The sequence below is a fragment of the Schistocerca americana genome, chromosome 1 (genome assembly GCF_021461395.2).
Source record: "Schistocerca americana isolate TAMUIC-IGC-003095 chromosome 1, iqSchAmer2.1, whole genome shotgun sequence".
Taxonomy (NCBI): Eukaryota; Metazoa; Arthropoda; class Insecta; order Orthoptera; family Acrididae; genus Schistocerca; species Schistocerca americana.
Window position 1 is genome coordinate 792,363,853 of NC_060119.1, and position 22,352 is coordinate 792,386,204.

The 22,352-nt window shown below is 40.1% G+C and overlaps 1 protein-coding gene across 2 annotated transcripts in view; it reads left to right on the forward strand.

Annotated features, from left to right (window-relative positions):
* Positions 1-21,772, forward strand: part of LOC124545577 (single-strand selective monofunctional uracil DNA glycosylase) — a 53,555-nt gene extending 31,783 nt beyond the window's left edge. Inside the window, exons 3-5 of one of the 2 annotated variants that reach the window (XR_006967639.1) lie at positions 11,682-11,834; positions 18,991-19,088; positions 21,192-21,319. Coding sequence is in view for 1 of the 2 variants with exons in the window: in XM_047124527.1 (XP_046980483.1) it covers positions 11,682-11,834; positions 21,192-21,305 (267 nt within the window). In the remaining variant the exon portion in view is untranslated. Of the gene's footprint in view, positions 1-11,681; positions 11,835-18,990; positions 19,089-21,191 lie in introns of both variants that reach the window. The other variant, XM_047124527.1, reaches the window with a different exon arrangement.
* The last annotated feature ends 580 nt before the right edge of the window (positions 21,773-22,352 follow it).

The window sequence follows — 22,352 nt, forward strand, 5'->3', positions numbered from 1 at the left end:
GCGCGCGCGCGAGTTGCGAAAGCTTGAATTTCATGTGTAATTTTGTGTTCGTTTGTGTGTCTATCGACCTGCCAGCACTTTCGTTCGGTAAGTCACATCATCTGTGTTTTTAGATATATTTTTCCCACCTGGAATGTTTCCCTCTATTATATATATATATATATATATATATATATATAAAAACAAAGATGATGTGACTTACCAAACGAAAGCGCTGGCACGTTGATAGACGCACAAACACACACACAAAATTCAAGCTTTCGCAACAAACTGTTGCCTCATCAGGAAAGATGGAAGGACAGGGAAAGACGAAAGGAAGTGGGTTTTAAGAGAGAGGGTAAGGAGTCATTCCAATCCCAGGAGCGGAAAGACTTACCTTATGGGGAAAAAACGACGGGTATACATTCGTGCGCGCGCGCACACACACACACACACACACACACACACACACACACACACACACAGGTGTATCTGTATGTGCGGATGGATGTGTGTGTGTGTGAAACTCGTCTAGCTTGAAGGGGGAAACCAGATGGCGCTATGGTTGGCCCGCTTGCTGCCATAGTTCAAACGGATTTCAACTGCATTTTTTTTAAATAGGAACCCCCATTTTTTATTACATCTTCGTGTGTGCGAGTGTATACCCGGCATTTTTTCCCCATAAGGTAAGTCTTTGCACTCCCGGGATTGAAATGCCTCCTTACCCTCTCCCTTAAAACCCACATCCTTTCGTCTTTCCCTCTCCTTCCCTCTTTCCTGACGAAGCAACCGTTGGTTGCGAAAGCTAGAATTTTGTGTGTATGTTTGTGTTTGTTTGTGTGTCTATCGACCTGCCAGCGCTTTTGTTTGGTAAGTCTCATCATCTTTGTTTTTAGATATAGAGGGAACATTCCACGTGGGAAAAATATATCTAAAAACAAAGATGATGATGATGACACACACACACACACACACACACACAGGGTGGTCCATTGACAGTGACAGGGCCAAATATCTCACAGAATAAGCATCAAGCGACAAATCTACAAAGAACGAAACTCGTCTAGCTTGAAGGGGGAAACCAGATGGCGCTATGGTTGGCCCGCTTGCTGCCATAGTTCAAACGGATTTCAACTGCATTTTTTTTTAAATAGGAACCCCCATTTTTTATTACATCTTCGTGTAATACGTAAAGAAATATGAATGTTTTAGTTGGATCACTTTTTTCGCTTTGTGATAGATGGTGCTGTAATACTCACAGACATATGGCTCACAATTTTAGATAGGTGGATCACATCACACTTGTGATCCATCATGCTGCTGACCTGTCCATACCACAGTCTTCTGGTCCTCTTAAGCGGCGCCTTGTGCCTTGGTGGACAGAAGAGTGCCGTTCAGCCATCCGGGACAGGCGTGCGGCTCTTCGCCAATTTAAATGCCGCCCAACAGCGGTCAATCTTACCGCCTTTCGACTCGCGAGAGCCAGGGCACCCCGTGTCATTAAAGAGAGCAAGAAAAGGTCATGGCAGGATTTCCTGGACTCCATCAACTGTTCCACTTGTTCCACAACAGTATGGGAAGCCATCCAGAGGATTTCCGGCAAACGCAGCCGTTTACCAATAGCTGCAGTCCTGAACCAGGGATGCCTCCAAACAACACCCAGAGCCATTGCTCAGACGCTGGCAGAGCATTTTGCACAAAGTACTGCCACTGCAACCCAGGATCCAGCATTTCGTCGCTACCGTGCGACTGTCGAAAGAGCGAACTTGGATTTTCGGTCGAACAGTTCTGAGGCCTACAACTCCCCTTTCTCCATGTGGGAACTTGAATCGGCACTTACTGCGACTTCTGACACTTCACCAAGTTACGACCGCATCCGGTACTCCATGCTTCGACATCTGCCAGCAGCGTCAAAGGAAATCCTCCTCGAATGTTTTAATCTGATATGGCAGACAGGAGTGTTCCCCACCTCGTGGAGGGAGGCAATCCTCATACCTCTCCTCAAACCAGGAAAGGACCGCACATGTCCCAGTAGTTATCGTAGTATCGCCTTGACAAGCTGTGTCGGAAAGACCCTGGAACGGATGGTTAACCGTCGTCTGGTCTGGCTGTTAGAGACTAGACAGCTCCTTAGCCGCTTTCAGTGTGGATTCCGAAAACTTCAGTCCACGGTCGACAACCTGACCCTCCTAGAGGCGGCTATTCAGCAGGCTTTCCTCCGTCAGAATCACTGTATTGGTATCTTCTTTGATATCAGTAAGGCATATGATACTACTTGGAGACACTGTATTCTTGGACAACTGCATCAATGGGGCTTTCATGGCCGCCTCCCCATTTTCATTCGGTCTTTCTTGTCTCAGCGGTTTTTTCAGACCCGCATTGGTAACACACTGTCTGATCGCTTTGAGCAAGAGAACGGTGTCCCCCAGGGCAGTGTTTTAAGCGTTACCCTCTTTGCCATAGCCATCAACAGTATAACGTCTACAGTGAGGAGTCCAGTACAGTGCTCCTTGTTTGTGGACGACTTTGCTGTTTTCTGTTCCTCCTCCAGTGTTGCAACCGTGAGCCGTCAGTTGCAGCTAACAGTGCGGCGGTTAGAGGAGTGGGCTGCAAAGACAGGTTTTCGGTTTTCTGCCGATAAGTGTGTTTGTGTTCATTTTAATCGTTCTCGTCGTCTTTTTACTTTGCCTGCCTTGCATATGGGGGATACTGCCGTACATTTTAGAGACACAGTGCGGTTTCTGGGCCTAATTTTTGACTCCAGGTTGTCATGGCTGCCACACCTACGTGACTTGAAAGCCAGAACCCTGAAGGCACTGAACATCCTCAAGTGCCTCAGCCACAGGTCTTGGGGAGCGGACAGGGTGCGTCTCCTTCAGTTTTATCGAGCTTTTGTGCGTTCACGGCTGGACTGTGGGTGCACAGTATATGGGTCAGCAAGGCCGTCTTGTTTGCAGATCCTTGACGTTGTCCACCATGCTGGGATTCGACTGGCCACGGGTGCTTATCGGACCAGTCCCAAACCCAGCCTCTGTGCTGAGGCTGGCAAACCGCCACTTACCATCCGGCGGCAGCTCCTGCTGGTGCGCCAGGCTTGTAAGTTTCTTGCAGCTCCCAACTCGCCTGCTCACCACCTTGTTGCTCATCCACCTCTGGACCGCCTTTTTTCCCACTGTCCCCGGGCTACGTTGCTGTTTGGGATCCGTGTGCAACGTGTGCTAGAGTCGCTCGGTGTGGAGTCTATACAACCCCAAATCCAGGGTTTTAACCGCCTGCCACCCTGGTTACTGAAGAGGCCCGGAGTGATTTTAGATTTATTGCAGTACAAGAGAGATTGCACTCCTGCCATCGTTTTTAATGCAGCATTTACTGCTATTTTATCTGAGCACCACGACTATGTAGCTGTTTTTACGGATGGGTCGAAACAAGAGGATTCCGTTGGTTGCTCAGTTGTTTTTCCGGATCATGTCCTCAAGGTCCGACTGCCTCAGACTTTTACTGTCTTTGATGCAGAATTGTCTGCGATCTTGCGTGCGCTGGAGCAGATGAGACATTCTTCCTCTCCTAAATTTCTTGTCTGTTCTGATTCACTCAGCGCCCTTCACTCATTGCACCATTTGTATCCGGCAGATAAAATAGTCCAGACCATCCAGGATGCCCTCCTCCGACTACAGCGACTGGGGAAGTTTGTAGCTTTCTGCTGGGTTCCGGGGCATGTCGGCATTGCTGGGAATGAAAGGGCAGATCCTGCAGCCAAGGAGGCGTGTCTCGATCCACACGTATCTCAGTGTGCTATCCCCTTGCACGCACTCACCTCGCTGTTGAGCTCACGAGTCATGTGTCGGTGGGAGGATGAGTGGCTGGAAGTGACTGACAATGAGCTCCGTATAGTCAAGCCCACAACGCGTGTGTGGTGTACTTCCTTTCAGCCCCATCGACGGGACGAGGTTCTCCTCACTCGGCTTCGAATAGGCCACAGCCCTATGACGCATGGCTTCCTGCTCCGGCGAGAAGACCCTCCAATGTGTGGTGCTTGCGGCGTCCAGTTCACTGTGCGCCACATTTTATTGGATTGCGTTTTATTTTCTGACCAGCGGGCCACGGCTGACTTGCCAGTGGACATGCCAACTCTTTTAGGCAACACTCGGATGAATGTGGTTAAAGTTTTAAAGTTCTGTGCCATGTCAAATGTTTTTACAAAGATTTTAGGGAGAGGATTTTAATTTGCGCACTGTGTGACAAGCTTGCCCATATTTTATGTAAGTAGCCAGCCAGTGACAATTTCAGTGGCATTCTTGTTGCTATGTTTTCCCTTTCCTTCGGTTTTACTTTATTATGTAGCATTTTATTTCTTTTCCTGCTTTCTTTGGTCTGTCCACATTCGTTCCTTTTAATGTGTGTCAGGGTGCTGATGACATCGATGTTGAGTGCCCACAAACCCCAACAAACACACACACACACACACACACACACACAATTTTAGATAAACAGTTGGTAACAGGTAGGTTTTTTAAATCAAAATACAGAATGTAGGTACGTTTGAACATTTTATTTCGGTTGTTCCAATGTGATACATGTACCTTTATGAACTTATCAATTCTGAGAACGCATACTGTTACAGCGTGATTACCCCCAAATACCTCATTAATGCAATAAATGCTCAAAATGATGTCCCTCAACCTCAATGCATTTGGCAGTACGTGTAACAACATTCCTCTCAACAGCGAATACTTCGCCTTCCATAATGTTCGCACATACATTGACAATGCGCTGACGCATGTTGTCAGGCGTTGTCGCTGGATCACGATAGCAAATATCCTTCAACGTTCCCCACAGAAAGAAATCCAGGGATGTCAGATCCGGTGAATGTGTGGGCCGTGGTATGGTGCTTCAACGACCAATCCACCTGTCAAGAAATATGCTATTCAATACCACATTCGTTCCTTTTAATGTGTGTCAGGGTGCTGATGACATCGATGTTGAGTGCCCACAAACCCCAACAAACACACACACACACACACACACACACACACACACACACAATTTTAGATAAACAGTTGGTAACAGGTAGGTTTTTTAAATCAAAATACAGAATGTAGGTACGTTTGAACATTTTATTTCGGTTGTTCCAATGTGATACATGTACCTTTATGAACTTATCAATTCTGAGAACGCATACTGTTACAGCGTGATTACCCCCAAATACCTCATTAATGCAATAAATGCTCAAAATGATGTCCCTCAACCTCAATGCATTTGGCAGTACGTGTAACAACATTCCTCTCAACAGCGAATACTTCGCCTTCCATAATGTTCGCACATACATTGACAATGCGCTGACGCATGTTGTCAGGCGTTGTCGCTGGATCACGATAGCAAATATCCTTCAACTTTCCCCACAGAAAGAAATCCAGGGATGTCAGATCCGGTGAATGTGTGGGCCGTGGTATGGTGCTTCAACGACCAATCCACCTGTCAAGAAATATGCTATTCAATACCACTTCAACCGCACATGAGCTATGTGCTGGACATCCCTCATGTTGGAAGTGCATCGCTATTCTGTCATGCAGTGAAACATCTTGTAGTAACATCAGTAGAACATCATATAGGAAATCAGCATACATTGCACCTATAATGCCGCACCATACATTAACCCGCTGATGTTCCACTTGTCGCAGCCATGATGGATTTTCCGTTGCCCAAGAGTGCATATTATGCCTGTTTACGTTACCACTGTTGGTGAATGACACTTCATCGCTAAATAGAACGCGTGCAAAAAATCTGTTATTGTCCCGTAATTTCTCTTGTGCCCAGTAGCAGAACTGTACACGACATTCAAAGTTGTCGCCATGCAATTCCTGGTGCATAGAAATATGGTACGGGTGCAATCGATGTTGATGTAGCATTCTCAACACCCACATTTTTGAGATTCCTGATTCTCGTGCAATTTGTCTGCTACTGATGTGAGGATTAGCTGCGACAGCAGCTAAAACACCTACTTGGGCATCGTCATTTGTTGCAGGTTGTGGTTGACGTTTCACATGTGGCTGAACACTTCCTGTTTCCTTAAATAACGTAACTATCCGGTGAACGGTCCGGACACTTGGATGAATGTCATCCAGAATACCGAGCAGCATACATAGCACATGCCTGTTGGGCATTTTGATCACAATAGCCATCGCAATTGGTAAACGGTCCATTTTAACACGGGCAATGTATCACGAAGCAACTACTGTCCGCACTGGTAGAATGTTACGTGATACCACATACTTATACGTTTGTGACTATTACAGTGCCATCTATCACAAAGCGAAAAAAGTGGTCCAACTAAAACATTCATATTTCTTTACATACTACATGAATATGTAATAAAAAATAGGAGTTCCTATTTAAAAAAAAAAAAGCAGTTGATATCCATTTGACCTATGGCAGCACCATCTAGCAGGCCAACTCTAGAGCCATCTGGTTTCCCCCTTCAAGCTAGATGAGTTTCGTTCTTTGTAGATTTTTCGTTTGATGCTTATTTCGTGAGATATTTGGCCCAGTCATTATCAATGGACCACCCTGTGTGTGTGTGTGTGTGTGTGTGTGTGTGTGTGTGTGTGTGTGTGTGTGTGTGCGTGCGTGCGTGCGTGCGCGTGTGTGCGTGGGGGTGTGCGTGTGCGTGTGGGTGTGGGTGTGGGTGTGGGTGTGGGTGTGGGCGCGCGCGTAAATATCGTTAAGTGCGTTAAATATGACACTACACTGCAGATCAATCTGTCACTGCAGCCTTTATTCCACGCTCACTGGCTTAGTCAGCTCCCAGCCAAACTGACATTTCAAATCATCATAGACATCGGGGTTACGATAGAGATCGGTCTATATCCACAGCCAAAATTACAGTGAAGGAAACCATACTACACTTAAGCATTTTAAGCAGACATTTACAAAATATTAATATGCCATTTACATTTATTATACTGACCTCTAATTTGATTGGTCTATAAACGCGACGTGAACAAAAGGATACAGTAGTTACTACGTTTTTGGCAAAAAAATCCAAAAGTGTGGGTTGTTTTAATTTTGTCTGATAAATTTTTTCGGTGTGGTTTTCGAGTTTGTAAACACAAAGGAAAAATGTCATTAACGTCTGCAGCTGAAATATATTTTTTAATTGTTTCCACTGCTGCATTAACAACTGCAAATGAGAGAACCTCATTGTTTTCATCACTGTCCCTGTCACTTTGTGCATTTTCTTGTGTGTGAAAGTCAGTAACATCATCAACAGAAACACTTTCCACAGTGACATCATCATTGTCAATGTGTAAGAAATCGTTAACCGGATACTGAAGCTGCAGCTTTTCCCATGGTGAATGAAGCAGTTTTTCACCGTTGTCACTAACACCCATGTCTGGTGCATCAGATCCATTTCTGTTGTCGGCTTCAATGAGTTCCGATTTTCGGAAGCAATTGGAGATAGTGGCTGCTGTAACTTCTGTCCATGCCTTCGCAGCATAAAGCAAAGCATCTAAAATTGACACTTTAAAGGAGGCTGGGTCTTCCATCAAAGTTAATGCCTTCTGCACAATCACCTCCCTATAGTTTGTTTTGAAGGCATGGACAATACCCAAATCCAAAGGCTGTAATTTGCTTGTGGAGTTTGGTGGTAAAAACTCTTAATTGCACATTACATAGCCTTATGTTTCTGGGATGCACAGGGCAACAATCCACTAACAGGAGAATTTTTCTGTTGTGAGTACCCTTCTTGCATCAAGACAATGTAAGTGCTTCTCGAATAATGCAGACTTTTTAAAACAGATTTATAAAAGATTTGCCAATCACAAACAGTTTTATTTTTTCAGAACCATGCGCATTCATGCCTAACATTACTGTCAGGCGAACTTTCCTTTGTTTACCTCCATGCCAATTTTTACCTTTACAGGCAAGCGTTTTATTTGGCAATACGCTGTAAAAGAGACCTGTTTCGTTAATATTGAAGATATCCTTTGGTTTATACTGTTTCAAAAGCTCTTGTAACCTGCCACTCTGCCATTCCATAACAGATTTTATGTCCACACTGTTTTCTTCACCACTTACAGTTTTATACACTACATTTTACCATTTCTTGAATCTATCTGTCCACCCGTTTGATGCTGCGAAGTCCTCAATCCCAAGTATATTGGCAACTTTCAGCACCTTTTTGCACAACATCACACCATTTATTGTAATATTCTATGCACATGCTGCCTGAAATGTTCTTTGTAATTTCTACCAGTTGTGAGTATTTCAAATAGTTAGCATATTTCATGTTTTTGGAATTTGGCCCACTGTTGACTACACTTTCCAAAATAGTCTCCATTTTTCACGATAGTGTTCAATGTAGATATGGATATTCCTAAACTCTGCGCTAATGCAACATGTGTTCCACAGTGAGCTTCAACTCTCCAGAATTGTGACTGTTTCTTCCATAGAAAGGATTTTCCTATCTCTTTTGGCAGTATTGGCGTTTTCCATCTTAAAACTGCGACAGAAAATGACAACGTGAACGAAACAACTAACCACAGACTTCGATCACATCACATAAGGCTATGAACGTGCTATGCGGTACACACAAATTCTACGCACTGCAGTTGTCGAGAGTAGCTGTTTCGACTGAAATCAACTAACTTTGGTTGTAGGAACAGGCTTGTCGCGTTGCCAACATTAGACACCCAACAACACTGGACAATGCGTATACAATCCATAAAGGAAACTACTGTATATTAACAAGTTACAAATACTGGAAAATGGGTATCCTCTGCATGTGATCATTATCACTGGGTGAAGTTAACGCTGAAATGATGTGGATACAATAAAATAAGGGTACTACTTATTGTAGCACACAGTACTGACAGATAAAGTTGGTGTCGACTCTAAACAAATTAATGTTCCTCAGAAATTGCTCATTCTTCCGGTTTCTATTGAAACAGTTACTCCCATTATTGACCACACCAAGTTGTAGTTGGCAGCGGCAGGATACAAATCACGGTTTGTTCCGGCTTAAGATTTGCTGAGTGAAACACCCGAGTGTCAAGAAAGTTAAACAGGTAACATATGTAAACATTACGTGAAGGCAAATAAAGTGCCTGTGTCATTTTATGTCAATCACGCCAGTCTTTTTTTTCCTCCTCAAACATTGTTTCATAAAATGTAAATCGCGGGAAAATTACTGTTATGTTAACGTAAAAACGGGTGTGAATTAACATTGTGAGCATGGGAAATTTGAAGGGAACGATAAAAAAATGTTGTAAATGGTGGGAAAACGTTAATTCTGGGAGCGTAAAAGCGGGGTTGTACTGTATATAGATAACAGGCCAAAATAAATCTGCACCTCACTGCTATGAGAATAATGGAACAGGATCACAGCCAACAGTTTAATTCTAGTACATAAACTCATGTTATGCAGCTCCAAACAAATAAAAATAAAGAAAACAAGAATGACTTGTAAGTACAAGAAGGATATGTCAATGGGGGTACATTGATTGATGCTTCTTATATGAAGTTCCTGGGCATGCAGATTGATAATAAACTGAGGTGGCTTCAGCATGTGTATAAGTTAGCCAAAGAGCTCAGTTTTACTTGCTTTGCACTCGGAAATCTCTCTCACTGTCTTGACCTGCTGATGGCATTGCTAACACACTGTGCATACTTCCACTGAGTCTGTCCTGTGTCAGAATCTCTCTGCACATTGTAGCTAAGGCGAAAGAAGTGTTTAGTCTGCAGAAGTGTACAGGGACTGCAGATTCTGATACTTACATATACTCCCTAATGGATTTTTGGTTGGTAACAAGAGTCAATTTATAACCTCAGTAATACACAACCACAACAGAAGGAGTAAAAATAATTTCCAATTGACTATGCGTCTGCCTAGGACTCAGAATGGAGTTTTATATTCTGGTGCGAAAGACTACCCATGTTGCCAGTAGACATAATGCAGAAAATTGAAAATCCCCAAAAACTTTTAAACAAAGTAAAAGAATACCTCATTAATCACTTAGGAATGTAAAATCACCACCACCTTAATATTTCTATTAGATAGGTCCCATCTTTGTCAGTATAGTATATAGACAGCTGATAGTGGTCTATGTAAAGTTACACTTTGTTTAAAGTGATGGGTGAAAAAAGTGCCTATAGTTGAGATGGCAAGAGACGATTCCTGACAGCTCACAGTGCAGTCTTTCAACTGCAAAGTGCTAATGGTTGCAGGCAAAAACAGTAGCTGTCTGTAGAGTTGTGACAACAGTGAGGTGTTGCCATAGAGACATTTGCAAAATTGTGTTATGTTATTGGTTGACATAGATCTGTAAAGTTGTTGTGCCCAGCCCACTGAAACTGTCAAGAATCAACTTATGCTGACTCGGCTATAGTTAGTATAGGCAGAAGTCTGGCGGCTTCTTTCAAACTAGCTGTGTTTCTCTTAATATACATATTTAAAATTATTATATAAGTAATTTCCATAATTATCAGTTTGGGTAAATTAGCACTAGTTGCAATTTATTAGTAATTTACTTTACATAATTAACTGGTAGTGGTTGCTTGTCCCTACTAAGGTACAACTTGACTCGATCCACATCCCTGAAGGCATCTCCTCCATGTTGTGACTTTCAGAACATTTTGGGATTTTCTTCAAAGATGTACAGCCTCAGTGTCAAAACATGTTTGCAAAATTGTTTTTGGTATACTGTTGTGTAGTTGTTTGCATTAAGATTCTTCCTTTCCTTAGTACACATTTCTTTGTATGTCATTGGTGGGGAAACTGCTGCCAGTATTGAAAATTAGGGAAAAACAAGTTTTGAGGTTACTTCCACTGCATGGACAGATGAAAGTAAGGCTATGTAATTATATCTAATTAACATTGTCAAGAAACCAAATAAATTCTGCTGGGCTTACTCTGTAAGCTGCTTGTGTTTGGTATCTATCTGTCAGCTGATGGAGATGTTGGTTTCAATATAAATATGTTAGGTGTTGTCTATACCACCACTGATCTAAGAACAGCAATCTAGTAGAGGAGGAAATGACACTCTGCTGAAATCCAAGCGTATGGGAACATAGGTTGCTTGTACAGTATCTGCAGTGGCAAAATGTTAAGGTCCTCTGCAAGCTGTAACCTCAAATTTGAGGAACTGAATCATATGTATTGCATGTGGTACCATGAAACACAAACATCAGTATACAAAAAAATTTTAAGTGCACCCAGTTTTACAATAAGGGAGCAGCCCATGATTTACAAGGCATTTACTCTCTATTTTCAGTGGTGACTTCAAGACTGCAAAACAGTTATAGGATGTTTATTTCTTTGTAGCTGCTCCTCTAGGGTTTTGAAAGGAGCACCTTATGTGTTGATCAGGATCACTGTACCTCCCAAGTATTGTAATTATTTTAATTCTTCGTTGTATATTTTACAGCAGTTTTTATGCACCTACTGTTTTAATCACCTTGCTGTTTTATTAGTAACATTCACTATAAGCTATTATTGGTTTGTTCTTATATATCTTAATTATCTGGGAATGTAAACATTAATGTGCGGACACTAAGGACCATGCTGAGTGCTGTCATGCGAGAACAGACAGGAATTGTAAGTGCTTCGGAATTGTATACTCGTACTATAGCCACAGTGAAAAATGGATACAGAGTAGTTATTGTTACTCTGCACTCTTTAAGAATATGTTCTAATTTATTTTCAGAGTAGTGATCGCAAGATGATAGCTTCCCTTTGTGAGAGAGCATTCTGCAAAGTACTGGATCTGTTACATGTGGATACAATAATTGCTGTTGGGAAGTATGCTGAGAAGAGTGCTGCTTCTGTGACAAAAGCAAATGGATTGAACCACATAAAGGTGCATTACTAGCTAAGTAATGTATAGATAAATTAGGAAACCAAATCAGTTTAAGAATTCATTTTATCTTGATCTTGTAGCAAATTAAAACACTACAAAAACAGTTAGATGTATAAGAAAATATTAACTTTTCACTGCTGACACTATCTATCAACAATTTAAAGTATAATATGGATTTCACGCATCCCCCACAATCTTTTGAGCTAAATGTTTTGCATTAACACCATTTCATGAATTGGAACTAACCAGGGAAACTCCCCTCTCCCCTGATTTGATAGTCAAATGATCCAGTGGGTCAAAAACTGAACACAGGTCAAGCATGAAAACAGGAAAAAAGTGTACTGAACTCTCAAAAAAGATGCAAAATTGAAACAGTGAACGGTCCAAGCTTGGTTGTGTGGTCAAGGTGTTAGACTGTCAAGTGGGAGATCCATGTTCAACTCTTCCTCGTATCCCATATTTATTATTATTATTGTTGTTGTTGTTGTTGTTGTTGTTGTTGTTGTTCACAAGTTTATGATCCGTCTGTCCGGTCATTAACATGTCTGTTCTCCTTCCGTAGTCTTGGCAATTGTCGTACCACACATTGGTTGTAGAATGTCAGTCATATGGTAAGAATATATTACCATTGCAGGTAAATGTGATTAAGTGAGAACAGGTGAGATGCTTCATAGATCTCTCACAGAAATGAAAGCAACAAACAAACGGGTGTGAACTATGTTACAACAAAGGAATTCAAGAGTCAAAGCTACCGAAACAGAATGCAAGAATCATAACAAGTGGTGCTTGTGTAGAACAAATAGAAGGTCCCTTCGTTAAACTTAGCTGTTGTAAATGGACTGTACGCCGTTGTACAGACACAAATTTGGATACAGTGAATGGACACATTAATGATGTGTGTGTGCGTGTGGGGGGGGGGGGGGGGGGGGGGTGGAAGAAAATGGGGCATGAGGGAGATCTGAACATGGATCTCCCCCTTTGCAGTCAAACATCGTAACCACATAATCACAACACCATGGCAATTGAAAATGGCCTATGTTCCACATCTTGATATTGGACTCTTCACTGTTTCTATTTTTCTTCTTTTTCCGTAGTTCAGTACACCTTCTTCCTGTTTTCACATCTGATCTGTGTTTAGTTTTTGACTGGTTGCCTATTAGGCCATCTTGCCACTAAATCTGAAGGAGGTGCGATGGGGAGTTTCCCTTGTAAGTAATCTGGCAATACATGTTGTAAAAGGAGATTTAAGACTGTTTCCATTCAGTGGTGAATTCACCTGTCACTAATGTTTATCCTGCAGAATTCTTGTGGTGTGCCGAACTCTTGAGTTATTTGTGTAATAAACTTTGTCTCCTTACTATCATCATTTCTAGATGTGGCATTCAGACAGTGGCATACTGGCATTGCTGAAAGGTTATGGTTTAATAACAGTTATTTGCTTGACTGAAGGAGTGGGGATCAACAAGATACAGTATAACCCCACTTTTACGTTCTCAGTATTAACGTTTTCCCACCGTTGACAACATTTTTTATTGCTCTTATCAAGTTTCTTATGTCCACAATGTTAATTCACACCCAATTTTGTGTCACCATATTTATAATTTTACCATGATTTATGCTTTATGAAAAAATGGTCATTGAAAAAATGACATTGGCATGATATTGGCCATGAAGTAGTGTTTACAAACATTACGTGGTTAAGTTGCTTGACACCAAGTTGCTTTACTTACCGGATTTAAACTGATAAATGTGTAAAAGTTGGAACAATTCGTGCTGTATCTCTTTTAGTATTTGTTCGTTAGATTTTCCTTCGGTCTAGGATGTATTTATGCCTCATCCCCATATCTACATTTCTGTTGCTTCTAATTTTTTACTTTTCTTGTTTTTTCCCAAAATCCACCCTTCATAGCGTAGCTAAAAATGCTCTAATTATAGGTCCTGAATAATTTATTTCTTGCCTCTACATGAAAGTGAATGTTTGTTAATAAATTGCTCTTATTTCTCGTTTAAGAATCTAATTGAGGCGGCCCCATGGATTCTTGACTGGGTTTAAATTTGAGGAGTTTGGTTACCAGGGGAGTACAGTAAACACATCCTGGTGCTCTTTGAACCATGCACATACACTGCGAACTGTGTGACATGTTGCAGTGTTCTGCTGGTAGTTGCTATCATGCCAAGGAAAAACAATCTGCATAAAGAGGTGAACACAGCCCCCAAGGATAGCTGCATACATGTTTTGAGCCATTGTGCCTTCCAGAATTAAGAGATCATCCAGGGGATCCTATTAAAATATTTCCCAGACCATAATACTTCCTCCTCCAACCTGGACCCTTCTGATGATTGTTGCAGGTTGTTTGCTTTTAGAAGTTTCATGCTTAACATGCATAATTCATCTGAAAAGGCCATCTATCACCACTCGGTGGATATCCATCTGTGGTATTAGTGTGCAAATTCCAGCCTTTGTCGCCGATGAACAGCAGTCGGCATGGGTGCATGAACCAGGCCCTTACTGCAGAGGCCCATACACAGTATTTTTTGCTGAACAGTCAGTGAGGAGACACTGTTTGACAATGCCTTGGTTCATCTGGGTGGTCAGTTGCTCAGTGGTTGCCCTTCTGGTCACTCATACGTATCTCTGCAGCTGTCTTTCACCTATCTCATATATGGCCCATGGTGTGCCATAGTTGCCTCGGCACCAGTTTTGGATAGTGCCATTTTGCTGTGCCCAGTATATTTTAACCAAAGCAGCACACGAACAATTTACAAACTTAGCCATTCCAGAAATGCTTCCACCTTTGGCCAGGAATCAAATGATCCTGCCCTTTTGGATACCGGAGCAGTCACTCCATTTCTGCATTGCGACAATGACTGCACTGTTTTTTGCATCCCAGGATGTGCTTTATATACCCTCCACTGCTAATGCTGCCACCTGTGAGTGGTTGTTGCACATTGACACTGAAGATAGGCAGTGGTCATAGTAATGTGAGTGGACAGTGTATTTCGTATGTTAATGTTTGTTCATCCTGATTTGTGCAATTTATCCATCATGATTATTCTAGTCTTGTTTGTGTTTATTTTCAGATTTTAGTCGTCCAAGGCACATGACGAAATTTTGAACATGTAGTTAAAGTCCTTTTCAGAATCTGCTAAGACTGGAAATTAAACACAATGTATTTTTTTACTAATAATTGTGATCATTTATGTGCCATTATTCATCATTTGTATTGCTGTTTTTATAAATGAATATGGAGAGAGAAGACAACCTTGTTGGATACCTCATTTTATGCTAGCCTCTCATTCAATGCTGTTGTTATCTGTGCTCTAATTTTTATATAGAATGAGAATCAATCTTTTATCACTCCAGTCTATTCCAGTTTTATTCGTTTTTCCTAACAGTTTCTTCCAGTATACTGTGCGGCACTTGTGTTCCTCTTCGTCTTAATTCTTCTTTCTAAAATCATTTCGATGCCATCCCTGGTTCATTTTCCTTTCCAAATTCGTTGTTTCCTAAATATTGGTTAATCTTCCAGTGTTTCTTAACAATATTGAGAATAATTTTTGAAGCATAGTGTAGAAATGCTAAGGTTCTACAATTTAGGCAGTCATTGGCTTTTTTAAATTAATTCCATTGGTAGTATCCCATCTTTGACAGCACATGCCCACAAATCTGTACAGTTGTTCTGTTGCCTTATCTCCAACGTTATTTAACAACTCGGCAGGTCTGTTATCTGTTTGTCACTTTGTTGCTGTTCAAGTTGTTTAAAGCATTGTTGAATTTTGCCCTGATTGTTGTCCTATGAATTCATTTTCCACTTCTTCCATTGTGCTTACTTAATCTAATCATCTCTGAAATCTTATCCATCATATACGTTGGGACATCAAAAGGTAAGTTACACATGCCTTACCATGATGAGAGCATTAGGCAACAAGAGTGGCATATTGTCAGAAAAGAGTACATATTTCAGGTTTCCTGCAGACAGTTTTCCTGTAGTACAGATAACAGCTGCATTGCAATGTGGGAGTGAAATGGCGTGGCAACTGGAGACACAACCCAAAGCTAAAGTATGTGGGACAGTACAAATCTTGTGAGCAAAATGCCTAAATGAAGCCTAAATTCTACATCTCCATCTACATATGTACTCCACAAGTCACCACATGGTGCATGGCAGAGGGTACCTTGTACCACGACTTGTAATTGCTTTTCCTGTTTCACTCACAAATATAGGGGGAAAAACAGTGGTCTATATGCCTCTATATAATCCATAATTTTTATTATCTTATCTTTGTGGTCCTTATGCAGAATGTGCATTGGCAATGATAGAATTGTTCCGCAGTCAACTTCAAATGCTGGTTCGCTAAATGTTCTCTATAGCGTTTTGTGAAAAGAATGTCATCTTCCCTCCAGGATTCTCATTTTAGTTCCCAAAGCATCTCTGCAATACATGCATTCTAATGTTCTGATGACTTAAAGTGTGAGTGTGGGTGTGGGTTATACTGATTTATTTCCCCAATCACATTCCACTTCTTTACGAGATGACTTACTTGGAATTTTGCAGCCCCTCTTCTTTACAGGAAGTCGGCTGCTGGAAAATCTCTTGACTTCTTCTCCATCGAATAGAGCTAGGTACAGGAACTTTTAAGCCTCTTTCTACTTATAAAATGAGTCATAATTCACACTTTCAACATACATGTGCAACTTTCTGTAAGTACCTCGTACCGGCAAACATTAGAAACAAAATGATTTACCAGATTATTCTATTAACTTTTAAAAACTGTTGCTTTTAATTGTATTATTATATACTGCATAAACTGTGTAGAACTAATATTTACTGCTACACATTGTACTACTTTGCATTGTATATCCTTTATCTTGTATCAAATTGACAAAACTAAGTCCAAAGTGTTGGGAGTTGTGTGACGTTCCAGCTGAATTCTTTCACAGCTAATCTGCAAGTTTCTTGTGGCTGCCTTGTTTTTTAAATACTACGCGTATGTCTGTTTTTTGACTGGTTGTTGTTTCAACTGATTTTTCTTTTAACAGTCAGGAAGAGAATCAAGGCTTTCCACAGCTTCCACTCACTGATCTATTACAGCACATCATCCACATACATGAAATTTTAAGTTTCTTCAAAATCTGACACTTATGGTGAATACACTTTGGAGATTTAATTATGTGTCTTCCTCAACTGCTCCTCTGTCCATTGCACTGTAAAGATGGTGATATGTGGTATCATAAAAGGGTAGTTTGTTAATTATTGCATGTTCTGTATATTGTAATAGCACTTCTCATTATGATGGGAAAAAGTCAGTAATGAATCAGTCTTCATCAGGCTTCCTCATCAGCCTCATTAGTGGTCTCTCTCCAGCATTTTGTAAAGAAGGTGAAACACAGAGATTAGCCTGTAGTTCTTCAGATCATTTGTGTCTTTGCCTGGGTTTGCACAGGTGTGACCTTAATTTTCTTTGGCAGGTTAAGCATTCTTCAGAACTGGCACAGTTGTTCAACTGTAGAAATCAATTCACAGCAACAGGGCTGAAATTCGAATGTACTACATTCTTAGATAATTGAGGTCAGCTGGTTTGCTCGCCTTAAACTTACTCAAAGAAAGCTCCATTTCTACAGTGAAATAGTGACACAAGTAATTCTTTCTTTAGACACTTTAAACACCAAATGCCGACCAGCTTCCTTTGCCATATGGCATCATTTGTGTGCATATGAGGTTACACTGCTGCTCTTCTAGTTATTGTCAGCTTTCTATACATTGGAGCTGCTACTTCTCTTTCAAGCAGCTCTTCAGTTAGCTTTACAAGGCTGATTGAGGGCACCCCATACCGGATTTCCCACTGAGGAAACAGTCCTGGCAGTGCCAGGAATTGAATACGGGTTCTTTACATGGCTGTCAGACGTGACTGCTCAGTACAGAGGCCAGAGGCAGACATCTTGGGTACATTGCCTGAAAAAATGTGCTCTTCTGTCATGATGGCCACAGTTGGCTTTCCACTTGACAGGAATTGGAGCAGCTTGTTTGCCTTTGTGACTTTTTGTTCACATAGTATGTGCATTTGTTGTATTTGCTTAAGGAATAAATTAAACCACAGGAAACTTTGTTGCAGACTAGTAGGCTGAGCTGCATTAGCACAGATAAACAGGTTTTTTTTACACAAGCAGTCTCCAGGAGCTAAGCCATATCACCTGTCACTTGAGGTGTGGTGGGTGAGGAAGAAACCAGGTATCAATTCTACAGTAAAATCAGTTACATATTTGTAATAAGCTTTTCTGGACAAACAGTTATAGTAAATTATGAGGACTGACAGAAAGACATAATTTAAGATTAATAAACGTAAACATGGTCCGTAGTAGGCTGTAATGTGATGTCTATTTAATAGTGTGATTAGCTAATTTTTACTAATCGTCATTGTCAAACACATTTCTACCATGTGTATTCCATGTCATTTTCAAATGACTCTTAATTACACGTAAACATCAGCCATATTCCATCATTTTACAAAAGGATCCACACTAAGTTGCACCTTTTAAGGTCAAATTCTGAACTTTGCTCTTTGTACAACAACATGGAGTTACCTTTCATAAAATGATGGAATATGGCTACTTTTTACTTGTAATTAACAGTGATTTGAAAATGACATGAAATACAGATGTTACAAATGTTCTTGACAATGATGCTTAGTCAAAATTAGATAGTCGCATGATTAAAGAAACATCGCATTACAGCCTATTATGGAGCATGTTTACATTAGTTAAGCATCTGGAAGCTGTTGATTCCCCAAAATTTTAATTCAAAATGGTTACAGTACATTAAAAATGCAGTAGCTTGCTGATTTATACAACAGCTGACTATCGAATTTTTGTTTGGAAGCCAAATACTTCCAGAAGTATATGAGATTGCAGTTGCCTATCTGCAGATTATTAGAGCATATTTTGAGTTAAGTCAGCACTCAGATCGAGTTCAGGACATATTCCCATGCCATACCTCAAGATTTTGCTGCAACTGATTTATTGATAATATGTATAGCAGCACAGGAAACATACAGTGTTCTTTGTGCTTTTCCTTAATTCATTAGTGAGTGATACTCCCTGCACAAGGGCAAGCCATCTGTTTCTGTCATGATTTACAATTAACACATCCATATGCAGGAGTGAAGAGAGAAGGTGATAAGCAGGAAAAAGGCTGTCGAATGCTGGCTCAGAGGTGACATGTGATATCGACATGGAGCACCCTGTCTGTCATACAGGTGCTGTGGTGCCAGAAGCATAACACCTACTACTTCTTAGCATAGGAAATGGAAGAAAGATTATTTTGTGCAACATGGAGTTTTTAGCACTCTTCCAGTGAGGTTGCTGTTTCGGTGATACAAGTGATTTCTGCAGCATATGGGAATGGATAACCAAGAGCGCTAACTTATTGAAGCCTTCATATTCTTAATGAACTGCTGCAACTACTGTTCTTGTTAAACACAGTAGAAAACTTAACCCAGTTTGCCTTCTTAAAATTGTATCAGTTTGAAAGGTCCCATCAGTGGTTTTACTGTCAGTTAGAACATACACACAACAGGTCAATGCCATTGTTCATTACTGGATGAATACTGATTTTGTGCACTGTTTCACTTTACAGTCACTCACAAACAGCAGATGTAGGTTATAAGGATATTGCTATCCTTTAATGGCATTGCAAGCTAGAATTTTACTGGCATGGGTAAGTTCATGAGTTTCGGTTTAAGTTGTTTTTGAAAGCCCTTGACCTCACACAATGAATAACTAAAATAACCAAAAGCAACTGACTCTAATTCCACACAGAGTGTAGATAAGCAAGAAATTGCTTGTCCTGTCACATTCCATTGGTAGTACATCTTTATGGATATTTCTATTTAATTGCAAAATATGCCATCTTTTATCTGTCTGTTCCCTAGTAAGCACACTTTTTCTTATCTTCATTTGGTAGTAGTTTCATTTTTGAGATATAATATATGCCATGGAGAAAAGAACAGCCATTGATCACAAAATCTGTCATTTTATTACAGCAGATGCAGACTTCAACTATTACATAGTCATCTTCAGTGCATATAACAACAGGTGACATTAGTTCAAAGTGTCACATAGTTCATGTTAGACCCCTGTAAACTCTGCACCACCAGTGTTGTTTACTAAGTGACACTTTGAACTAATGCTGCCTGTTATATGCACTGAAGATGATTATGTAATAGTTGAAATCTAGATCTGCTGTTACAAAAACAATGTATTTCACGATCGATTGCTGTTCATTTCTCCATTGTCTATTTTAAGTGATTGCTACATACAACAGGCTCACATGGATTTCAATCTGATGTAATATGTGTTATTAGGTTGTGAATTTCATAGTGACTGTTTTGGTTGTGTTTCATGTTTTTCATAAGGAAAACCTAACTGTTGCTGCCGTCCTAGAAACATAAAGGCCTCTTGTGAGCATTTTGTTGTCTAACAAGCTATTATACCCTTCTGTCTCGCAAAAATGGAAATCCACTGCAGAGGAAACACGAATTGGGCTATTGAATGGAAGGTCAAAGTCATTAGTCACCTATGATTGTGTACCTAAATTTGGCACAGTAGTGAAATTGATTTAAATTGGTAACTTAGATACATCTAAAAGAAAAATTCACTTGTATCAGCTTCTCGTGCAACAAGAGTATACATAAAGAACATTTTGCATCCCCAACACCTTCAATTTCTTAAAGGAAATATCTCCAGCCATAATCTAGTACTACAGAATACTTTCCTTAGTGGAATTATTCTAATGTTCTCTTATTGAGAAAACTAGGACACTGTTGGCCTGAAATAATGTTATCGGCATTAATTAAATGACAACCTGTTAGTTATGAAATCGCAAGTAATGTTTGTGTCTAAATTTTTCTCTCATCTTAGTCCAGTAAAAAAACAAAAACAAAAAAAAAAAACCAAAAAAAAAACTGCTACTTAATTAATATTTGGATCTCAGTTGGACAAAATTTATCATAAGACCATAAATGGAACTTACTAGTTAGCATGCATTCATACACTTTCATTAAATATTGATGTTGCATTTTAACCTCATTATCATCATCTGTCATTTACATACTTATTTTTAATGAGTGTCTCATACAGAATTGAAACTACAGTACATTTGCCTTTGCATTTGTGTTTAACTTTTAGTTTTGGAGGGTGGGGTATGCTATTAGTGTAGTTAAATATGAAACAATTACTGCCAGGTGATGTGTACTAATATACACTATACCAATACTTACTGCAAATTAACACATGCTGTATTTAACCATCCACACAAACTGAATGATGGTTTCCTTCATGATCATCTATTTGTGTTCCAGATTGTTACTATTCTACATCCCAGCCCACGGAATTCCAATTCAAAAAACTGGGAAGAAGAAACTAAAGCACTATTACAGAAAAATGATTTAATGAAATTTTTTTGTGATGCTTGAAATATATTAAACAGAACAGCATTGTTAATGACATTTCAGTTGAGAGCAAATGTTCTATAATGCAAATACTGAATATTCCAAGACTGTGCATCATTGCTCAATTGATATAGGGTGTGCCATGAAAGTGAGCCCCTTATGTCAATGATAATGTTTCAGTAGTGTAGCTGACAGCGATTGCTGTTTGTCACTCATAGATAAACCACTTGAAAAGGCAGTTTACAGACATGGAGCTCAGTGTGGTACAATTGTGAGTATATTTTACAGAGTTAACTATACCACAACACTTGTATTAGAATAATCAGTATTTCAGTTTTTGTGAAGCATAATCTTGTACCATTGTAACATGTAGTAAGAATGTTGGTGACACTGTTTGAAGAACAGAAAATTACTTGGAGCAAAAACTAGCAAGTAAGACATAATGTAGTGCACAGGAAGCAATAAAAGATTCAGACCATTCTATTAAATTATTATGCTCAGCTATGTTGATCAAGACTTTTGGTCAGGTGAATACAGGGTTATAAATACAAAGTCAAATAAGGGTAATGCAGGAGTAGGTTTAATAATGAATAAAAAATAGGAATGCGGGTAAGCTACTACAAACAGCATAGTGAACGCATTATTGTGGCCAAGATAGACACGAAGCTCACACCTACTACAGTAGTACAAGTTTATATGCCAACTAGCTCTGCAGATGATGAAGAAATTGATGAAATGTATGATGAGATAAAAGAAATTTAGGTAGTGAAGGGAGACGAAAATTTAATAGTCATGGGTGACTGGAATTCAAACGTAGGAAAAGGGAGAGAAGGAAACATAGTAGGTGAATATGGATTGGGGCTAAGAAATGAAAGAGGAAGCCGTCTGGTAGAATTTTGCGCAGAGCATAACTTAATCATAGCTAACACTTGGTTTAAAAATCATGAAAGAAGGTTGTATACATGGAAGAACCCTGGAGATACTAAAAGGTATCAGATAGATTATATAATGGTAAGACAGAGATTTAGGAACCAGGTTTTAAATTGTAAGATATTTCCAGGGGAAGATGTG